Source organism: Narcine bancroftii, chromosome 4, assembly GCF_036971445.1.
Source record: "Narcine bancroftii isolate sNarBan1 chromosome 4, sNarBan1.hap1, whole genome shotgun sequence".
Taxonomy (NCBI): domain Eukaryota; kingdom Metazoa; phylum Chordata; class Chondrichthyes; order Torpediniformes; family Narcinidae; genus Narcine; species Narcine bancroftii.
This window is the reverse complement of record NC_091472.1, coordinates 5,026,580-5,049,579: the sequence shown is the minus strand read 5'-3', so window position 1 is coordinate 5,049,579 and position 23,000 is coordinate 5,026,580. Positions and strand designations below refer to the sequence as shown.

The window sequence follows — 23,000 nt, the reverse complement described above, 5'->3', positions numbered from 1 at the left end:
TAACATTTAAATAACCCCATTCCTTGCATAAGTACTATGGAAATCATGTCTGGAGCCACAAGGGTGAATCACTCCAGGAAAAGTCTGGTGGAATTTCTAGTCATCTGAAGTGACCCTGAAATGACTGGCATCGCTCTTCACATTGGATAAAGTGCATTTTTAATCACATTCGCTCAATTCTTTGCCAAGACAGCCTTGCCACAGGGTTACGTGCCATTTTTGTCATAAATGGAAATATATGACAGCGAAGACGCTGACCGACCAAAGCAACTGCTCGCACAACCCCTCTGAGACTCTCATATGTTCAAAACAATATTTATTTAAGTCGGTGAATTATTTGTCCTGCAAATGCATTGTTCGTCTGCATGTTATGTCTGTTTATGTGTCTGCATGTTCTGCTTCGAGGACCAGAGAATGCTATTTCGCTGGGTTGAACTTACGGAATCGATGACAATAAACTAGACTTGACTATATTAGCCTTTTGTTGTTTGTCTTATGTTATTCATAAGATCCAAAAAAATCTTAAAATTATGCCTGGGAACTCATTGGGACTGAGGTTTGAGACAAAATCCCTTGGATCATTCTGTCACCTTACCCTATCCCAGTGGTTCTTGACCTTTTCCTTCCCACTCACATCCCACTTTAAGTGATCCCTCTGCCATCGGTGATCTGTGATTAGTAAGGATTGCTTATGTGGGTGGAAAGAAAAAGTTTGGAAACCACAGTTTTAATCGTCCCTCATTGACTCGTTCTGTGCAGGGTTTCAGAACTCCAAAGGAAATGGGCCAGTGACCATTTTTCTCAAGCAAAGTATTTCAGTAACAATAATATTTCAGTATCATCCCTGACTAATCACCGATGGCCTAGGGATGACTTAAAATGGGATGTGAGTGGAAAGAAAAAGGTTGAGAACCACTGCTCTATCCATTTCTTTCCTCTACTTCCCATGAATCAGATTGAAATTGTGCACCAATTACTGTTGTTCAATGCAGCCACTGGACACATGTGACCTAACAGAGATCCAGATTTTACTGTTGATTACTAGATGGCAAGAAATATTTGGTAATGTAATCAGTTTATTTGATACAATCACAATTACTGAATGGTGGTAAATGTAAATTTGGAGCAGCACGGTTGGAGTAGCACAAAGCCATTACAGCACCAGCGATCGGGACTGAGGTTCGAATCCTGCACTGTCTGTAAGGAGTTTGTACATTCTCCCCGTGTCTGCGAGGATTTTCCCCGGGGGGGGGGGGATCCAGTTTCCTTCTACCCTTCAAAATATAGTGGATGTTGTAGGTCAATTTGACAGCACGGGTTCGTGGGCCGAAAGAGCCTGTTACCGTGCTGTACGACTAAATTTTAAAAAAATTAAACTTGAAATACATTCATGGTAATTATCTAAGGTGCAATTCAATAAAATCTATTCAGGTAAGTAAATATACCTACAACAGCAGTTAGTTAAAACTTTCAACTGAACACTGATTCAGCTGTACATTTCCTTGCACTTATTAAAGCATTTCTTAACTGCGGGAAGATTTGCCTTTCATTCTTTCAGAAAGATTAGTATCTAGACATCACTGCCATTCCTGGAGAATCTGGGAGCCTGGACTACCCTAATGGTAGTCCCATTATCATGTGAACCAAGCCACACTGGCTTTACAAACAAGAGAGAAAAATTAGAAGCAGATCCATACCATGAGGTCCCCCATGAGAGACTCATTCAGAACGTCATGAGGCAGGGAATCCATGAAACCTTGGTTGTGTGGATAAACGATTGGCAGACATGCAGAAAGCAGAGAGTAGCAGAGAGCAAGTATTCTGCCTGGAGGTCAGTGACTAGTGGAAAACCACAGGGACCAATTCTGGGACCCCTACTCTTTGCGATTTTTGTGAATGACCTGGATGAAGAGGCGGAAGGATGGGTCAGTAAGTTTGTGGATGACACAAAGGTTGGAGGAGATGTGGTTAGTGCTAAAGGTTGTCAGAGGTGACAAAACGATATAGACAGGATGCAGAGATGGGTGGAAAAGTGGCAGATGGATTTCAATCTGGATAAATGTGAGGTGATACATTTTGAAGGACAAACCAGAAGGCTGAGAACAAGGTTAATGGTCAGTTACTTAAGAGTGTGGATGAACAGAGGAACCTTGGTGTCCAAATCTATACATCCCTCAAGGATACTGTGCAGGTTGATAGGATAGTTAAGAAGGCCTATGGGACGCTGGGCTTCATTAATAGGTGGGTTGAGTTCAAGAGTCAAGAGGTCATGTTGCAGCTCTCTGTATCTCTGGTGAGACCACTCTTAGAGAATTGTGTTCAGTTCTGGTCACCTCATTACAGGAAGGATGTGGAAGCTGTGGAAAGGGTGCAGAGGAGATTTACCAGGATGTGGCCTGGTTTGAAAGATAAGCCTTATAAGGCAAAGTGAGCAGAGCTGGAACTTTTTTCTTTGGAGCATAGAAGGATGAGAGGAGACTTAATAGAGGTCTACAAGATTATGAGAGGCATTGATAGGGTGGATAGCGAATACATGTTTCCCAGGGCAGGAATAGCAAACACCACAGGACATGCGTACAAAGTGAAGGGAGGGAAGTTTAGGGGAGACATCAGGGGTACATTTTTTTTTTTACACAGAGAGTTGTTTTGTCCGGGTTGGTAGTGGAGTGTGAAACATTAGGGGCATTTAAGAGACTCTTAGATGGGCACATGGATGGAAGAAAAATAGAAGGTTATGGGGTAGGGAGCGTTTAGTATTTTTTAAGGAATATATAGATTGGCACCACATCGAGGGCTGAAGGGCCGATACTATGCTGCAGTGTTCTATGTCAAATCACTCCTTACTGATAACTTCTCGGCCAAACGCCACTGGTTCACAGCGACCTAGTGACCTCTCATTGAAGGGACGTGATGTTTGATTCAGTTACTTGCTTGTTTAGCCATCAGTTTAAATTTAGATTTATCCAAGTAGCCACCGGAACATTAAGAACAAAAAAAAATGTCCAGTCACTTAAATTAAAAGAAAAATATATTATTGCACTTTATCGAACTTTGCAATGAATATTTATTTTGTTCTTACATTGCAAATTACTAGACAGAATGGTCGACTGATGCTTCCCCAGCTGTGATTCATTTGTCAACTGAGTGGTTGGCAGGCATCAAGAAACTGATTCGTTTTTAATACTTTGATTTAAATTGCGTTAAATTACTGTTAAATGTCATATCGTTCAAGGTAACAGATTAGTATCTTTTAAAATATTGTTTATATTGGAATTTTAACATAAGCTAAGAGGTCTTTTATTCACCAAATTAGCAGGAGTTTATCACTCAAACAGGTGTTTAAAAATTACGATTTTAAAATTCAAAGACAATTAACTTTGATCATTATGACCCTCTTGGAGTGAAGGCACAAAATGCTGGAGAAACTCAGCAGGTCAAATAGGGTCTTTTATGGAGCAGAGGTAAAGATACAGAACCGACGTTTTGGGCTTGAGTCCTTCGGCAAAGTGTCCGAACAAAAGAGTGGGGGGGTTGGGGAAGGGGGGTAGCAAAGGCAGGAGATTATCGATGGAGAGAGAAAGGGAAGGGGGATGGCTGGGTGGGCGAAGAACTGGGAAGACGGGGGAGGGGGAGGGAAAGAAAGGGCGAGCAGGTTTAGGATAAGGCAATAATGTTACTGGATCTGGCTGGAGAGTGGCCTGACAGAAAATATCTTTCCCTTTTCTTCGTAAAGGACACTGTGTCCCCTGCTGAGCTTCTCCAGTGTTTTGTGTTTTCACTTCAACCACGGTGTCTATAGATTTTTGTGATTTACTTATGACCTACTTGGATATCCGTTGTAAGGGATGCCTGCACACATTGAGGAATCGCAGTAACCAGGAGGGCCCGCCGGACCTCGAATGCCATAATGTCCTTGACGGCCAGGAGGTCCAAGTGGCCCCCTGGGGCCTGGAGAGCCTGCTGGGCCAGTTCTTGATGCTCCTGGTGGGCCTAGAAAGAGAAAGCAGAGAGATTGTGACTGGTTCAGTACGCTATCAACATTTTTTACCTGTTCTGACATCAGCCCATGCCCTTTATGTGCCGTTCTTCATGCAAGAACCCGGACTTTGAGTATCTGCCAAATACTGTACTAAAGGAAGAATTGTTCTGAACCTCCTCTCATGCATACCTTACTGAATCCACTGTTTAACACACTTCGGCAGCGCTGTTACTACAGAGCCAGCGACCCGGGTTTGAATCGCGCACTGTCTGGAATGGGTTTGTACATTCTCCCTGTGTCTGTGTGAGCTTCCCCTGGGTGGACTGGTTTCCTCCCAAACTTCAAAAAGATACAGGATTAGTAGGTTTAATTGGGGCATTTGGGCAACTCGGGCTCGTGGGCCGGAAGAGCCTGTTACCATGCTGCATGTCTAAATTTTCCAAAAAAAAATATATACTTGCCGACATACACGAAAAATCCTGATAGAAGTTCATGTTTGGTTTGAAAGAGTATATCAGTTATTATTACAGCTCTGTGGTAACGGAATATTTCTCTTCAGATCACAGAATGGGAAGAATACTAACTTGGAGACAATCATGGATGAACCACTGGATAAAATATGAGAGCATCCATCTTGTACCTTACTTCAACAGGTCAAAAGAAATCACCTCTTTATCTCTTTAAACAGCAAACATAAAGGTACATAATGGGCTTGAGCCCTTCATCAAGGTACCTCCATCAGTCTCAAGTCTGAAATTTTCCATTTTGTATTTGAACGTAAATTTAATTTTAGACATACAGCAGGGTAACAGGCCATTTCACCTATGAATCCGTGCCACCCCTTTAATCTGCACCCCTGGTTCGCTTTGAATGGTGGGAGGAAACCATAGCCTCGGGAGAAAACCCACGCAGACCTGGGGAGAACGTACAAACGCCTTACAGACTGGCACGGGATTCGAACCCCAGACCTGATTTCTGATGCTGTAAGGCACCGTGCTAACAGCTACCCCGACCGTGTCACCAATGTCGGTTACGCATCTTTATCTTTGTGACATAAAGGACACTGTTCGACCTGCTCAGCTTCTCCCGCATTGTATTTTTTACTTCAACCACAGTGCCTGCATCTTTAATATTTTCCTTCCATCTTTAGTTTATCCTTTTGTTGCAAATTCTTGCTGAACTCAGCAGAAAGCAAGATCTTCGCAGATGTGCATTGAAACGGTGGAGATATAAAGTATTTTCTACTCTCTTCCTTTGTCGCTCATGAATGGAAAATTCATGCCTACCCCCAAACTGTACAGCAGCTGTTCCCCTGAATGTCTAGACTGCCTCCACGTAATTCAAGAACTGTCTTGTGCAGCTTCTTCAACATATGTTTTAAATGAAGCCACAAACTGAAAAGCCCTTCCCCCCACCACCACCCCCCCTCCCCCACAGCCTCATGGGGTCAACAGCCACAGGTCTGCTTCTGAAAAGAAAATGAAATGTTCTTATCTCTGGGATTAATGTCAATCATCAGTGACTTTGGTTTTTCATTTTTCCAAGATCGACTAACTCTCATTTAATGGTACAATTCACACTGACAATAACCACACCAGCAGTGCGAGTAGAAGACAGCTTTAATAAACTAATATGGACACTAAGAGGTCTCGTCTCTCCGCAAGACGAACCTGGAAGGCGAAATTGTAGCTCTAGACTGCTTTATAGACAAGGTCACCGGGATGCCCCCTGGTGGCCTAATGGTGTAATTACAGATCACCACACAATTCTTCACCTTGGGCCATCTGCTACTAATGCATGCCAAACTAAAATCTTTTAACTTAATAACTGGAAGGTGAGAGAAAAAGAGTGTTTTTTTTTTAAATTATGAACTCTAGCCATATTAGGTGGAAGCCACCAACTTTACCCCACCCCCCCCATCCAAAACGATCTAATATTTGTAATGTTTCCGTTGGTGAGAGCCACTTGTGAATAATAACTCAACCTGGCAAGACCATATTTAATCCAGATCGAGTGTTTTTCACCAAAACAAAATCTATGGACCCTGAGGCGTCCATAGGGCCCAATGATCTACAACCAACATTTCACGCCCGAGCCCTTCGTCAAGGTAAAATAACTGCATTAGAATTCTCAGGACTCGGGAAGGTTCATTCCTGCATGAGGTATGGCTCTTCATTGACTGCCACTTTCATTCATTTAAGATTTGTTCTGAGTTACATTTATTTTATGAAGAAGAGGTTGACCTCAGAAATGTCTACAGCTGAGTGGTGGAAAGTGTGCATCATGGTCCGGGATGGGGACAGCAATACCACTGAGTGTAAAGCCCCGCAAAAGGAGGTGGTCACAGCCCAGGACAAAACCCTCCCCACCATCGAGAACATCCACGGGGAACGCTGCCGTCGGAGAGCAGCAGCGAACATCAAGGATCCCCACCACCCAGCACATGCCCCGTTCTCTCTGCTGCCATCAGGAAAGAGGTATCCGTGTTACAAGACTCACACCACCAGGTTCAGGAACAGCTGCTCCCCCTCCACCATCAGATTCCTCAACCACAAACTCAATCAGGGACTCATTTAAGGACCCTTTATTGATCTCTTTTCTCTGTAATGCACAGTCAGTTTGTTTACATTTCTTTATTTGTTAACATGTGTATGTTGAATCATTTTTTTTTTATTTTGCACTGCCTCGCCCTCAGGAAACAGAATCTCATCTGTATGTGACATCATGTATGTAATCTGACCATAAGCCTGAATATCGACAACAGAACAAATGCAGGGGAGCAATCTGATTTTAATTCACGATTCCCCAACCAATTTGGAGCAATAAATTCACATCATGTGAACTGCATTCCTTATTCGGTGAAAATGTTTGCTTATAAATAAAACCACATACCAGGGGGTCCAGGTAAACCTTGTGATCCTTGCTTCCCAATTCCTGGACTACCTCGTTCACCCTTTTCTCCTGGAGGTCCTTTCAAAGAGAAGACAGAGACTTGATTTTACATCACTGACATTTTCAGATACCCTTTAAACAATTGTACAGCACAAAACAAAATCTTCCCTCAATGCTAGCTCAATTTTCTCAACAAATTCTGACTTTACTACAACAATTTTGAATGAAATCTGATGCCAAAGATCATTCATTGATTGTTGTATCACAGATTCACTCTTTGTTTTGGTAACCAGGACTCCTTGTATGGGGTAACAAAAATCTCCCCATCACTGGCCGCGATGTCGAGTAAGAACAATAACGATATAAGATTTTTTTTTTAATTTAACTGACTCAGGGCATGTGGATGCACGGAAACTCCCGTTGCAACTCTTGGCATGCAGCCTGTCAGGGGATTTGAATTCCTAGGCCAGGAATCTCCATAGGTGCACATTGAGGGAGCATTTGAAAGCTAAGGCCTTAAAAATTGAGTGCTGAACACAAACAGTGCTTATTGGATCTATTTGAAGTAAAATTGACTATATCAGGATATAGAAAATAAGATAATGTGCCTGAAACTACAGACAGCCAATCATTAATGAAAGACAATCTGCTTCTGTCTGGTTGAGAGGCCAATTATCCATGCAGGATTCAACCTTCAATAACAGCAGTTTCCAATTCAGAATCAATTCTTTTGGAGTAAAAAAAATGACATTTGATGACATGTTTAAGTCAATTGGCAGAAATTTAACTTGTCACTTCTGGAGAAACTCACCTTTACATTTCCTGAGGTGATATACACATCAGCAACACCGAAGATGACAAATATTTTGAGGGAAATTAACCTGATTTCTTTTGGAATCCATAAATAGTACAATCACATGGGCCATCTTCTCAGTGTAATGAGGGATTGATACACTATAAATTAAGCCTTACCTGTGGTTATTTGGGCTTCACCCTTCTTGTAATCTTGATCTCAACTCCCAAAGCCCGGTTTATAAAGTTGGCCTAAACTCTAGACCCACTCATCTCTCAATCTTGTTCTCAAAATGGCTCTTTTAACTCCATCTCAACCACATCCATCCATTTGGCAATCCTTACCCATATGCAGACCTCAATCCTAAACCTACAGCCATAAATCTTCCTCATCTGGCTCCAAGGTGGCCATTCCAAAGGAGGACATGGTCATAGGTAACTGTATATAGATCTTAATTTAAACAGTATTGCAAAAGCAACAAATGCAAACACAGTGTGTGTGTGTGTGTGTGTGTGTGTGTGTGTGTGTGTGTGTGTGTGTGTGCGTGTGTGTGTGTGTGTGTGTGTGTGCGCGTGCGCGTGCGCGCGTGCGTGCGTGCGTGCGTGCGTGTGCGTGTGTGTGTGCTTTAATGTATGACTGTGTCCTCCTTTGGAATGACCACCCTATCTGGCTCCCTTAACCCATCTTTAATTATTGGCTAAATGTTTCTGATAACAACATTGTACAATGTCAGACCCCACATTCAGAATATGCAGTAGATGCATGGGACCCAGACACAAACAATAACGTGACTCCCATCAAACGAGTCCAGACAGGCAGCCCGATTGGTCACAAATACAGATGGAAGAGAAGCGAGCTCTTGGATTCTTTAAAGTGGACCCCTCTCCAAGACAGACGTGAACCACATAGCCTGACCTGTTTTTATCAAATGTTGAACTGCCACCTCGATATAGACGACCAATCCTACACCGAGCCCAAGTCTGCTTTGCAGTGCCGTCTTCCAAGAGAGATGTGTACAGCAATTCATTCTTCCCACCGCATGATTAAAACGTGGAATCTTTGCCCTACCAGACTCACACAACCAGGCCCAGTCACATTTAAGAGAGCTCATCTTCAAAAATCTCTTCCTTAAACACATTCTCCCCCACCTCCAGTTTAAATTCCATACGGAATATTTTGGTGGATCAAGAACAATCTCCATTAAAGACAACTGAAATGTATTGTGGTGAGCTCCTAGCATTATAATGCACCTGTTTTGTGGCAGTATAGTTTTTAACTTCGGTTTGACACCCACTGCAATGACTCTAACCATCTCCAGGAGGTGGGTTGGATAACATTCAATTCAAGTGAAACCCATTCTTCTTGCTTATTATGTCTTTCACATTGAAATAGGAGTTTGAGGAAGTTTGCAGGAGTCAAAGATTCTCCCTGGTTGCATCACTGTCTGGTATGGAGGTGCCAATGCACAGGACAGCAAGGGGTATAGCAAGGGGTTGTAATCACGACCAGTGCCGGTAATGGGCTACAGTGGGTTGCAAACTTGTCATTAGTCTTCACTTCATTGAGGACATCTAGAAAGAAGTGCTGTCTCAAGAAAGCATCAAAATCCCCCACCACCCCCACCACCCAGACCACTGCTACCATCGGGAACAAGGTACAGGAGCCTGAAGACGCACACCCAACAGTACAAAGACAGCTTCTTCCTCTCCAGTTGGCACATGCACGGTGGGTTCGCGTATTGGAGTTCAGTTGGCGCATGCGCGAGAGTCAAGCGCCTTAAGGATATTGAATTCGTACCCTTGACTCTCACGCATGCGCCAACCAAAATCCAATACGTGGGCCACGCATGCGCCAACCAAAGACTCACACATGCGCACAGGAAACAAGATGGCCGTGCCCAGCCTATGGACCCTGGGACGCCGACTAATGCACATTTTGGCTCTTACATGCCCTGTATCCCAGTTATAGTTTGTCAAATACAACATAAAACGCATAAATTTTATATTTTGTGAGCAAATTTTCAGTCGTATGTGCAGATGGGCGTAAGTCGCATAGGTCACAAGTCAGCGAGTACCTGTAATTGGATCATTCTGACAAGAGAAAGGACTTTCAAGTAATCGAATACACTTGAAGAGCATAGAATGAATGTCCCCATACCTCTTTCACCTGCTCTTCCTGGAAGTCCAGGGGTTCCAGGGAAACCCGCTGAGCCTGGGGGTCCAGTTTCTCCTACTGGCCCAGGGTTACCAGCTGGACCAGGTGGGCCCGGTGGGCCAGGAACCGCACGGTTACTATGGTAACCATTAGGAATCTGGTTTATCATCGAGTTCACCCTTCTCATTTGGTCTGTAAGAATAAGGACAAAAGTTAACAGAATATCTTAAGTCACAAAGATTTATTTAAGACATGCTATGAATATTTTCTGATTGTCTGCGACTACAGTGAAACCCCGATTTGACGAGCCCTGATTTAACATGAATTCGGATATTTCGGGATGGGTATTGAACTTGGCTACAACTTACCATTAAAATGGAAAGAGTGCAGAGAAGATTTACTAGGATGTTGCCCGGACTTCAGGAACTGAGTTACAGGGAAAGGTTTAACAGGTGAAGACTATTCCCTGGAGCGTAGAAGAATGAGGGGAGATTTGATCGAGGTATTTAAAATGATGAGGGGGACAGACAGAGTAAATGTAGGTCAGCATTTTCCACTAAGAGTAGTGGAGATACTAGCCAGGCGACATGGGTGAAAAGGGAAAGGGGAAAAGGGTGGTAGGAGTATGGAACGAGCTGCCAGCTGAATGCGGGCTCAATTTTAACATTTAAGGAGAATTTGGACAGTTACATGGATAGGAGAGGTATGGACTGGGTGTAGGTCAGTGGGACTAGGCAAAAACAAAATGATTTGGCACAGACTGGAAGGGCTGAAGGGGCCTGTTCCTGTCCTGTAATGTTCTATGCTTCTATGACTGACATCCCTTCAATTAACTTTCTGCCAATGTTCTCCATCTGTGCTTTAGGAGACCAGCAGTTGCATGGCAATACCGATGGAAAGTTTGAGTACAACTGGGTGATTGATGACTATTTCTCCCACCCCAATCACTGAAGCGTGAGAAAGCACATCAAATAGGAGACTTAATGCTCATTACTGTCAAGTGCAGGAAACCAAGAACACTTCACACCACCCTGTTCTCAGCTCCCGACGTCCTGTAATTGCACGTAGCAACTTGCCGCCTTACTCACTGTTCATCATCTGCTCACAGACTTGTCTTGAAATCGCTCTCATCATGTTCTGAGAGGCAAAGTCTCCCTGGAAATGTAAGAAAAAGAATAAGAATTACATCTTACCAATCAAGTTAAATCCGAGTTAAAAAAAAATAAAAGGAATATTTTTAAATATGTCATATCTTCCAAAACCTAACAGAAATATCCCATTGTTTACAGCCAATGGAGTGCTTTTGAAAATGAATTCACGGTGGTAATGTTGGAGACGTGATCGTCAATTTGTCTCTCCTTTTTCCTATTGGTTTAAGTTTAATTTGAATTCCAGTAAGAAATCCTGTACTGTTTCTTCAATAGAACGATGGAATATTTCACAAACACTTGAGCAAGTCATCCCTAAATGCCCTAAACCAGTGGGTTTCAACCTTTTATCTTCCACTCACATTCCACCTTAAATAATCCCTTACTAACCACAGAGCACCTATGGCAAAGGACCCAAACACACCACGGTTGTCGGCACAATCACAAACGGCAACGAAGAAGCGTGCAGGACGGAGGTAGATCAGCTCATTGAATGGTGCCACGACAAGAACCTTGCACTCAACGTCAGCAAAACCAAGGAGAAGATTGTGGACTTCAGAAAGGAAGTCGGGGGGAACACGGCCCAGTCCTCATCAAGGGCTTGGTAGTGGAGAGGGTCAAGAACTTCAAATTCCTGTGTGCCACCATCTCCGAGGATCTGCCCACGTTGATGCAATTACAAAGAAGGCTCGCCAGCGGCTAGACTTTGTGAGGGGTCTGAAGAGATTCAGTATGTCACTGAAGACTCTTGTAAACTTCTACAGGTGGACCGTGGAGAGCATTCTGACTGTTGCATCACTGTCTGGTACGGAGGCACCAACTCTCAGGACAAGAATAAACTCAAGAGGGTTGTTAACTCAGGTGCGATTACTGCCACCTCCATAGATTCCCCTGTTAGATTGTCCCATGCACCAACCTCCATCTTTGGGAAAAGATTGTCCCCTCAGGTCCCCTTTAAATCTTTCCCCTCTCACCTGAGACTTTTGCTTTCTTATTTTAGACTCCCCTACCCGAGGAAAGGGACGATAACTTTTCTGTCCCACTCATTAATTTATATTCCTCATAACGATGCCCTTCAACCTCAAAAGATCCAAGGAATGAAACCCTAACCGTCCTAGTCTCTCCTTCTATCTCATGTTCTTCAGTTCCAGTAACATCCTCGTGAATCTCTTTTGTAGCCTTTCTTAATCTGAATGGTATCTCTCCTGCAGCAGGACACGCAGAATCACACATATTAGTCCAATTGTAGCCTTGTCAATGTCCTGGACAGCTGCAACATGATGCCCCAATTCCCTGGTTCAATTCCCTGAGGGCAAGCTACCGGGTTTGTTGACTGACGAGGGCGTGCAAAACCATTGAGGACCCCTTCCACCCTGCCATGCTGCATCTTTCAGCTACCCTCGTCGGGGAAGAGTTCTGGGAATACCAGAGCCAGCACCGCCGGGCTGAGGAACAGCTTCTTCCCATGGGCAGTGAAGATGGTGAACGACCAAAGGACTTCAGGAACTGAATGGCTAGCTCTAGCCATTTGAGAGTCCGTACGAAACAATATTTATTTATTGATAATTTTATAGATAAAATGCTTGTCCTGTGTATGTATTGTTTGTCGGTATGTTTGATATGTCTGGTTGTGTGTCTGCATGTTTTGCACCGAGGAGAAGAGATCAGTTTGTTCTTATACAATGAAGACATACAGTTGGCACTCACCCGGTCACCCTTCTCACCCTTTGGTCCCATTGGACCCTGGAAAATAAAGAGAAAAATAATTATTCTTACATGGATAAAACTGGATAACATTCAGTGCAAGGCCGTCAAGGTGCATTGGCCAGACATAAGTTCAAAACCAAGATTCAATTTATTGTCCTGTAATTAAAAAGTATCAAGTTACACAAAATTGTCTTTTCTCTTCTGTAGGACAGACAGATTCGGCAACGGCAGAAATTGCCTGAAGCACCTCTTGCAGTCAGAGAGAGAAGCAACAGAGAGTCATCCCCAGAGTCACCGAGTGTCCGTCGATTCACCTCTAGCACTCCCGCAGCCACACAGGGTCCGGTCCAATCCATCGGCGACCCGAGCTCCAGATCCAAACCTCCGACATGATCAGGAACCCTTCAGTGCTCTTGGCACCCTCTTGCGCCCTTGTTCTGATGCCCGGTGCCCCCTCCAGCCGTCCGCAGCCAGGCACAAGCCCATTAACTGCTGTCTCCAGCAGCCCATGGCCTGTGTGGGGTTCCTTGCCTCAGGTCGCCAACAGCCCCGCTGCCTGAGTGGTTCCTTCAGCTGCAAAACTCCTCACTGGTCTGCCGCCATGGTTACCATCCCGTGGATTGTCTCCTCTGCTTCTCCTTCTACCATTTCCTGGTGCCCTGCGCCATTCCTTCACTTCTCCGGAGTCTGCAACCCCTTGAGGCTGCTGCCATCTTGGGCGCAGACCCCGCGGTTGCGGGATTTTAAATACAATTACCATCAGCTCCTTGCTGGGCCACTCAAAGCCTGCGCGAAGCTAACAGAGTCAGACTGGGTGGTTGGAGCCTGCTGTGGCTCTTTGTCCTGCTCCCCATTCTCCGTGGGTCTAGACCACCATCAGCTATCTATATAAATATATTGGAATCGTATGGAAACCTGGTGAAGGGACCTGAGTGCGAGATCATGGTTTTTCATTCTTAAAATGTTAAATGATGCTGCATTACCTCTCACTCAATGTTACCAAAGCTAAGGAGCTGATTGTTAACTTCAGGAAGGGAAAGCCAAAGGTGTATGATCCAGTGACCATCGGGGGATCAAAGGGTGAACAAATTTAAGTTCTTGGGGGTCACTATCTCGGAGGATATTTCCTGGACCCCACACACTAATAGCATCGTGAAGAAAGCACGTCAACCCCTCTACTTCATCAGGGGTCTGCAGACGTTTGGTGCGACACCTCCCCCCACCCCTCAGGGGGGTCTACAGTTCCCCATTTTCTTTTGAATTGATCTCTGAAATCGCAAGGTTACATTTGGTACCTTTCAATGCTCTCAGTATCTTTGTGTGACAGAGTATATAGAAATGTTTTGGGGAGATAAATTGGGAAAGGTTTGTTGGAGTGGGTCTTTGGTCCATAACTCTTTAAAACAGATCTTATTTGAAATACTGGAGACGTAATGTCTTCTCACACCTTTTTGCAAGAGCTTTAACGAGTGCCCCAGAGAGGTCACTCATGGATTATTGTTAATCAAGGCAACAAATTAAAGAGCAGGCTGGAGCCGCTATTGTCTGCAGGAGAATTTTGCTGTTGTAAGAGGGTCATGTGGTTTTGTAAGCAGAGATAGTCAGACAGGCTTTTTCTCAGTCTCAGTGTGTGAGAGGGAGAGAGAGAGAGCAGAGACCCTGACAGTGTCTACCAGCAGGAATTGCTGGAATTGAAACAGGACAAGCTGGAAAGCATTAGAAGACAGCCTGGTCGAAGCCCTGTGGTTCATGCAGGAGGAGAGCACTGGCTGTCTAATGTTTCACTTGGAATAAGACAAACAGAAAGGAACTCTGTGGTGACCTGAAACTTTATAAATGTTAAATTCTGTGCACAGTCTAAGAATTCCCTGCAACCAGTGAACTTGGAGGAATGAAAAGTGAGATTGGTTTGTGAACCAAAGAACTTTTCTGAACTTACACAGACATTATATGTACGTACGGTTAGAATTAGAAGGGGGTTAAGTTAGGTGAGTTAAGTCAATAGTGATAAGTTCAAGTGTGATTCTGTTTTCATGCTTAAAGAAAATTAAAAGCAACTTTTGTTTAAATAACCATCTATCTTGGTGAATATCTATTGCTGCTGGGTTTTGGGGTCCTCTGGGCTCTAACATTTGCAAAACCTAAAGATGCAGGAATTCCAGTCACAATGTTTCATTTTTTTTTAAAGTATTTAGACACAGACAAATGCTTCCAAGAAATTGGTCTGAATGTTTGCAGAGATGCGAGAATCTCCAAGGTAATGGCACCCAACAGTGGTATTTCAATAAATGCAAAATGTATTCAGTAATGCATTTTTGCTATATTAACAAATTAAATTATTAGAACATCGAACACTACAGCACAGTACAGGCCCTTCAGCCCTCCATGTTGTGCCGACCCATTTATGCCTTAACAAAAGTACTAAACCCTCCCTATCCCGTAAACCTCTATTTTTCTTCTATCCATATGTCGGTCTAAGAGTCTATTAAATGTCCCCAATGTTTCAGCCTCCACCACCATCCCTGGCAAGGTAGTCCAGGCCCCTACATCTTGCTGTGTAAAAAACGTACCCCGACATCTCCCTTAAACTTCCCTCCCTTCACTTTGTACACACTTCCTCTGGTCTTTGCTACTCCTGCCCTGTGAAGCGGGTTCTGCCGTCCACCCTGTCTATGCCCATTTGCTTCAGGTATGGAGATCACTGGGAGGTTTGCAAGTTGTCGCCTCTGCTCAAGACTCAGAGACACAAAATAAAGAATATTATTTTGGAAAGTGATGGTTATTTTTGAAGATGAAATATCCATGTGAATCGATTGATGTTGTTGACGTTGTCGGCAACGGTTATCCATCTTCATCTTACTTCATACTAGGTTAGTGGAACTATAGAACATGGCTCCACAGAAAAAGGACACTTTGGCCCGTCTAGTCTATGCTGAACTTTTTTTTTTGCCTAGCACCTGACCTAAATGCTCCCTACTATGCGCAAAGCCCCAATGAATTACATATGTTGACCACTTACCTGTGATCCCGTGGCACCTTGTTTTCCTTGGCTTCCAGGTTGACCAGAAGGACCTGGATTACCTGGTGGTCCCTGAAATGGAAAGAGGAACAAGCAGTGAGTTTTAACAATCTGTAACCGGACTACGTAATGGCAGATGGTTACTTCGTTCAAGGTGGACAAGCATTAGCAAGCAGCCAGGAATTAAGTTTATGAAGAAAGGTTATCTGCTGCATCAGAGAAGGCTAGGTGCAGTGAACTGAGATTCGCTGTTGATGGGTTGTGCAGAAGGCTGGCTCCCCCCCACCCTCATCTACCCATATATAACCCAGGTTTCCCGCCTAAACCCAGAGTCCTACTGAAGACCCTACCCATTTTTTCTCCCTCCAGTCGTGAGAGCTTTTATTCATGCAACACTCCAATAGAACATTGCAGCTATTACAGGCCCTTCAGCCCACAGTGTTGTGCTGACCTATACCTACCTACCAAAAGAAACTAAACCCTCTCCACCTCACAACCCTCCATTTTACTTTCATCCATGCGCCTGAGAGTCTCTGCTTTTCCAGCCTCCATCACTCCACCCTGGCAATGCATTCCAGGCCCCCACAAAATCTTACCCCTGACATCTCCCCTAAACTTTCCTCCCCTCACCTTGTATGAATGTCCTCTGGTGTTTGCTATTCCCATCCTGGGAAAAAAAGTATTGGCTGTCTACCTCATTAACGCCTCTCATAATTTCATAGACCTCTATTAAATCAGTCTCATCTTTTTTCTCTCCAAATTTAATATGCTGAGATCTTTTGGCAGAAAGGATAGGGTAAAGCTGTTGCTTTGGCCTTCATAAATCCAAGTATTGAGTATAGGAGTTTGGATGTTATGGTAAAGTTGTATCAGACATTGGTGAGGCCAAGTTTGGAGTTCTGTGTCCAATTTTAGTTACCTTACCACAGGAAAGATATCAACAAGATAGAAAGAATGCAGAGAAGATTTACTAAGATGTTGCCTGGACTTCAGGAACTGAGATACAGGGAAAGGTTAAGCAGGTTAGGATTTTATTCCCTGGAGCGTAGAAGAATGAGGGGAGATTTGATCGAGGTATTTAAAATTATGAGGGGGACAGACAGAGTCTTTTTTCACTGAGGGCAGATGACTGTGCTGAGGATATCGACCTTCTACCCTGATGCTCCTTTCTTCTCATATCAGTGCCCAGTGAGCAAATCCAACTTCATATTTTCATTACTTTTAACATTTCCCACTCTTGTCTCGTAAATAGATCACCAAGTTTTCATAATTATTTTCATTTTGGCAGGCATTTACTTGTGGGGCAATGTTTGGTACTGGAAACCCAGCTATTTTCAATCTATAGTATTAATAATATGGATGAAGAAATTGAATGTAAAAAAAAAACACTTCAAAATGCTGGAGGAACTCAGCTGGTCTTTTCAGCATCCATAAAAAGCAAAGATATATTGACCATATATTACAATCACAGCACAGAAACAGGCCATCTCGGCCCTTCTAGTCTATACCAAACCAAATCCTCTTCTCTAATCCCACCTACCTGCACCCTGCCCACAACCCCCCATTCCCCACCCATCCATATACCTATCCAATTTTTCCTTAAATGACAAAGAGGACCCTGCCGCCCCAACTTCTCCTGGAAGCTCATTCCACACGGCCTCCACTCTCTGAGAGAAGTACCCCCTCATGTTACTTCTAAACTTTTCCCCTTAACTCATGACCTCTTGTTTCAATCTCTCCTCCTCTCAATGGAAAAAGTCTATCTACATCAATTCTATCTATCCCCGTCATAACCTTAAATACCTCTATCAAATCCCTCCTCAACCTTCCATGCTCCAAAGAATAAAGACCTAATCTGCTCAATCTTTCTTTGTAATCTAGATTCTGAAACCCAGGTAACATTTTTGTAAATTTTTTCTGCACCCTCTCTACCTTGTAGATATCCCTCCTATAATTCGGTGACCAGAACTGCACACAGTGTTCTAAATTATGGTCTCACCAATGCCAAGGAAAAAGAAATGTTGGCAATATAAACTTTGCTTTTTCCGAACGCTGAAAAGACTGGCTGAGCTCCTGCAGCATTTCAATGTGTTTTTTACTACAATCCCAGCGTCTGCAGACTTTCGTGTTTCACTCGAAAGAATTGAATGTAATTACTCCAGGTTTGGAGGTGACACTAAGCTGGGGGTGGGGGGAGTGTGGTCAGTGTGAACTGTGAGGAAGGTTCTAAAAGGCTGCAGAATGACTGGAGAGTGGGCAAATACATGGCAGGTGCAGTGAAATTTGGAGAAACGTGAAGCTATCCACTTTGGTGGCCAAAATACAAAGGCACAGTACAATCAGAATGGGGAAAAATAAGGTAAAGAGGAAATCCAACAAAACCTTGGTGCATCACTTGCTGAAGGTTGGAATGAAGAAAGCAGTATGTTGGTCTTTATAGTGAGATGTTTAGAATATGGAACCAGGGAAGACTTACTGCCGAAGTATGAAGTCTTGCTAAGGACACACCTTCAGTATTGCACGCACTTTTGGTCTCCAAGTCAGAGAAAAGGACATTCTTCCCATTTAGGGACTTCAGTTAGGTTCACTAGACTGACTCCTGGGATGGCAGGACTGACAGAGGAAAACTGGATAGACTAGGATTATACTCATTGGAATTTGGACGAATGAAAGGGGATCTCATCAAGACAGATAAAATTCTGCATGGACCAGACAGGTTCGATGAAGGAAGAACATTGGGGAAGCCTAGAACAAGCGGTCACAGTCAAAGGATAAGGGGGAAGCCATTCAGGACCGAAGTGGGGAGAAAACTACTTCGTGAACTTGTGTGAACTCCCTCTCACAGAAATTGCTTGGGGCCAGTTCATGAGAAACATTCCAAGAAGCATTGGCCTTATTGCTGAGAGGTGAAAGGGAATGGACAGAAAGCAACAAGAAGGTACTGAAGTGGGGTGATCAGCTGTGATCGTATTTAAAAGGTAGTGCAGACATGAAGGGCTAAATGGCCTACTTTTGCAATTATTCTCTATGAGACTATGAACATGCATGGAACAGAATAGACTGTCCATTTTGAGGGTCAAAACAAGATTTGCAGTTAAAGATTTCTCCGGCAAGATTCAACACTAATAGAACACAATGAATGGCCTCTTAACAGAAGCAGAGAAAACCTACAGCACAATACAGGCCCTTCGGCCCACAAAGTTGTGCCGAATGTGTCTCTGTAAAAAGTAGTGTACTGTAAACCACTACAATTTTAATATCAAATGAAGAGAGTTTATTATTGTTCAGGATTGAAGAGAAAAAATATTCAAGGTTTTACCTGATGAATTGAATTTTGGAGACGATCCTGACACTCGAAGTTTAGCTGCTGTTTAGGTAAAGGTTCATACAATTCACAGCATTATATAAAAACATAAAAGAACAGGACATATCTGAAGACATGACTTACGATTGGCCCTGGAGGTCCACGTGGACCTATCGGCCCATCTTTTCCTGGGAATCCCTAAAGAATAAAAGAAATATGTTTTCATTCATGTAAAATATACCGTCGATAGCATTCTGGCTGTTTGCATCACTGTCAGGCTTGGAGGTGCCTATGCTCAGGAGGGTTGTCAACATGTCCTGCAACATCGTGGGCACCAGACTTCACTCCATCGAGGAACATCGACATGAGGCGGTGTCTTGAGAAAGCAGCCTCTATCCTCCAGGACCCCCTCCACCCATGCCGTGCTCCCTTCGCTCTGCTACCATCGGGAAGGAGGTACAGGAGAACATGACCCAGTCCTCATCAAGGGCTCTGTAGTGGAGAGGGTCAAGAACTTCAAATTCCTAGGTGTCAACATCTCCGAGGATCTGCCCTAGAACCTCCACGTTGATGAGATCACGAAGAAGGCTTGCCAGCAGCTAGGCTTTGTGAGGTGCCTTTGTGGTGTGTCAGGAAAGCTCTTAAAAACTTCTACAGGTGGACCATGGAGAGCATTCTGGCTGGTTGAGTGACTGCCTGGTATGCAGATAACAACTCTCAGGTCAAGAATAAACTCCAGAGGGTTGTTAACTCGGCCTGCGAAAAACACAGGCACCAGACTTCACTCCGTCGAGGAACATCTACATGAAGTGGTGTCTTTAAAAACCAGCTTCTATCCTCAAGGACCCCCACCTCCCAGACCATCCCCTTTTCACTCTGCTACCATTGGGAAAAAGGAACAGGAGCCTGAAGACGAGCACTCAATGGCACAAGGACAGCTTCTGCCCCTCCGCCATCAGATTCCTGAATAATCAATGAACCACAGACACTGCCTCACTTTGACTTTTCGTGCACTATGTTTATTTATTGTTATAAGGTGGCTTATATCAATGTTCGCCCCGTGATACTGCCGCAAAACAACGAATTCCCTGACTTGTTCCTGACAATAAAATCTGATTCAGGTTCTGAAAATGTTGTCATACCTTCCAGTATTAAATTTCTACTCAAAATTGATATGGGGGGGGGGGGGGGGGTGCTACCAGCTAGAATTGGATGCCCGTTAACTCTGCCTGCATTAGATTTGACTGCTACCCCTGTCGTGACCCATGACATCGGTCAGAAAAAAACTTAGGCAAGCAGAAGGAATTAGCAAGTGGGTCGGTTGATTGCATCAGCCAAGTGAAAGGAAATTCTGGAGCTGCAGCACGGCCGCTCATGTAGACACACAGAGAGCGGAGAGAGGAGAGACGGTGATCCTTTGCAGGGTCCTACCGCCCAGTTTGACTACCGATGGCTCCGTACAGGCTCTAAGTGGTCTGTTCAAGGTTTGTTTTAAAATCCTGCCATCGAGGGACTGGAGTCAAGATTGTGGGGCCTTTGTTTGACAGCAGCCTTGAGGGCTTGTGGAAGCAGAGGACACCAGAAAACGAGGAGACCACCCCCACTTGTTTGAGAAGGAGAAGCAGAAGAGGTGACTCTATGGGACGGTGACCACGGCAGCAGACATAAGCAGGAGTCAGCCATTCAATCAGATCATGGCTGATCTGATAATTGATTCAATTCCAGCAACCTGCCTTTTCCGCATGTCCCTTAATTCCTTTTGTTTGTAAAAAACTGAATGGGCTACTGATGTTTCGATCTGGAGCACGGCCAATGCCAAAGTGAGGGGATGGGGGGGCACATTTGTCCATTTCGTTGGTGGGAGGGGGAAGTGTGACAGTGGCGCGCAGAGAAGGCCAAGAAATGGCAAATCTTCGTCTGCCTTTCACCAAATTAAAGGCAATTCTCTGTAATATTTCACATGTTTTATTACATGGCAATATAGGAATCTTGAATCTTGAAATGCCTTCCTTTCATGGAACTATGGAGCCCATCTAAGGATTCCAGGAAGGCCATTCAGAACAGAGCAGCAACAAATCTTCAATGCTTCTTCTGGCAGGTAACAGATGACTTTGTAACAGCCCAAGCAGCCTTGTAACACAATGGGCCAAACTGCCGCTCACGCAGTCAGCCGAAAGGCCGCGCCGCGCTGAGGGCCAAATCGCAGCGCCCTAGGGAGTTGGGTACTGACCTACAAGGCAGCGCGGGAATTGAACCCTGGTCCCGATCACTGGTGCTGTAATGGTGTCGTACTAACAGCTAAGCTAACTGTACCTCCCCAAATATACATTTACCACCATTTGGTAATTTTGGTTCTGGGTGGATTGTTCCCTTGTCATGGTGAGGAAGCTTGTGTGGCCCTGTGATCCCCGAGAGTGATGCTCCTGGTAGGGCCACCCGTGGCGGTAAGGTCGAGGGTGAGGTCCCTGTCCAAGAGCCATCCAACCAAGACGCAATGGTGGGACAGGTGGGCAAAGTCACTCTGAACTCAATGGCTGTGAAGGCGGACGAAGGCTACCACAAATCCATCAGCTCCGATCGTCGTGGTTTCCATGACCTTGGAATTCGTTGGTTGATTTGTGAAGTATCGTTTGCCTTGTGGAGTGCAACATCAAGTGCATATTAAACAAATGCACGCACAGGCATGTTCGCTAGATCAACGGAACAAAGACTATCATCCTCGACTACGAGGGAAAGCCACGAATTGTGATTGTATCAAATAATCAGTTACATTACCAAATATTTCTTGTCATCTAGTAATCAAAAGGAAAATCTGGATTTCTGTTGGGCCATATGTCCAAACAATTTCAATCTGATTCATGAGCAATAGAGGAAAGAAGTGGATAGGGCAAGGTGACAGACTGATCTTAGGGATTTGGTCTCACATGCTTATCGTACCACCTCATGACTCTCATTTCCACCCTATGGTACATTATCCAAAGGTTTAAATCCTGGAGAAGAGCTCAGAAATTTCAGCAAATGATATGAACATTGAAGGTACCTACCCTTGGGCCCTCTTTTCCTGGTGTACCTGAGGCGCCTGTCCGGCCAATTAATCCCTATGAGCAAACAAATGCTTTAGTCAGACAGTCCTGTCAAAAAGTAGGATCATGTGCATTTTATAAAGTGTATTTGGCCATAGAAACACAAAAACCAGGATCTAAATCTTTACACAACTTGCTAAAGTTGACATGAGGAATGGATTTTTTTTCTAACACTAAAACTGTCTTTTCTTAAAAATGAACATCTTGACGGCAAATACCTCAGCATTATTTGACTTCTCAAAAGATGTGTAAGAGGGGCTTCAGGCAATTTCTGCCAATGGTTAATCGGCCCACCTTTCTATGTCTTTGAAGATACATTCAAATTCAGACTGTTGGCAATGCAAACATGGACTATTGTAAGGTCTCAGCTTTGGGATAGGATGTAAATCAAAAATGTTTAATGGGAAATTTATACTGTTGATCAGGGTAGAGCAGTGGATGTTGCCTATATGGACTTCAGTAAGGCCTTCAGTAAGGTTCCGCATGGAAGGTCAGTTAGGAAGGTTCAAGTGCTAGGTATTAACTTTGAAATAGTCACATGGATTCAACAGTGGCTGGAAGGGAGATGCCAGAGAGTCGGAGTGGATAAGTGTTTGTCAGGCTGGAGGCCGGTACAAGTGGTGTGCCTCAGGGATCTGTATTGGGTCCCTTGCTGTCTGTAATTTACATTAATGATCTGGATGATGGGTCGGTAAATTGGATTAGAAAATATGCAGATGATACTAAAATAGGTGGAATTGTGGATAATGAAGAAGGTTTTCAAAGATGGAAGTGGAGCAGAAAGATCTAGGAATAATGGTTCGTTATTCCCTGAAGGTAGAATCATATGTGGATAGGATGGTGAACAAGGCCTTTGGTAAGCTTGCCTATATAAATCAGTGCATAGAATATAGGAGTTGGTAGGAATGATGGAACTGCACA

The 23,000-nt window shown here is 44.0% G+C and overlaps 1 protein-coding gene across 2 annotated transcripts in view; it reads right to left on the bottom strand.

Annotated features, from left to right (window-relative positions):
* The window catches only part of col12a1a (collagen, type XII, alpha 1a), a 363,032-nt gene that overhangs the window by 14,435 nt on the left and 325,597 nt on the right, over positions 1-23,000 (bottom strand). For both annotated transcript variants that reach the window (XM_069930690.1, XM_069930692.1), the window contains exons 57-64: positions 22,041-22,094; positions 19,141-19,194; positions 15,693-15,764; positions 12,674-12,709; positions 10,907-10,973; positions 9,822-10,010; positions 6,872-6,949; positions 3,826-3,990 (exon numbers count right to left, since the gene is read on the bottom strand). In XM_069930690.1, coding sequence (XP_069786791.1) covers positions 3,826-3,990; positions 6,872-6,949; positions 9,822-10,010; positions 10,907-10,973; positions 12,674-12,709; positions 15,693-15,764; positions 19,141-19,194; positions 22,041-22,094 — 715 coding nt within the window. The remainder of the gene's footprint in view (positions 1-3,825; positions 3,991-6,871; positions 6,950-9,821; positions 10,011-10,906; positions 10,974-12,673; positions 12,710-15,692; positions 15,765-19,140; positions 19,195-22,040; positions 22,095-23,000) is intronic.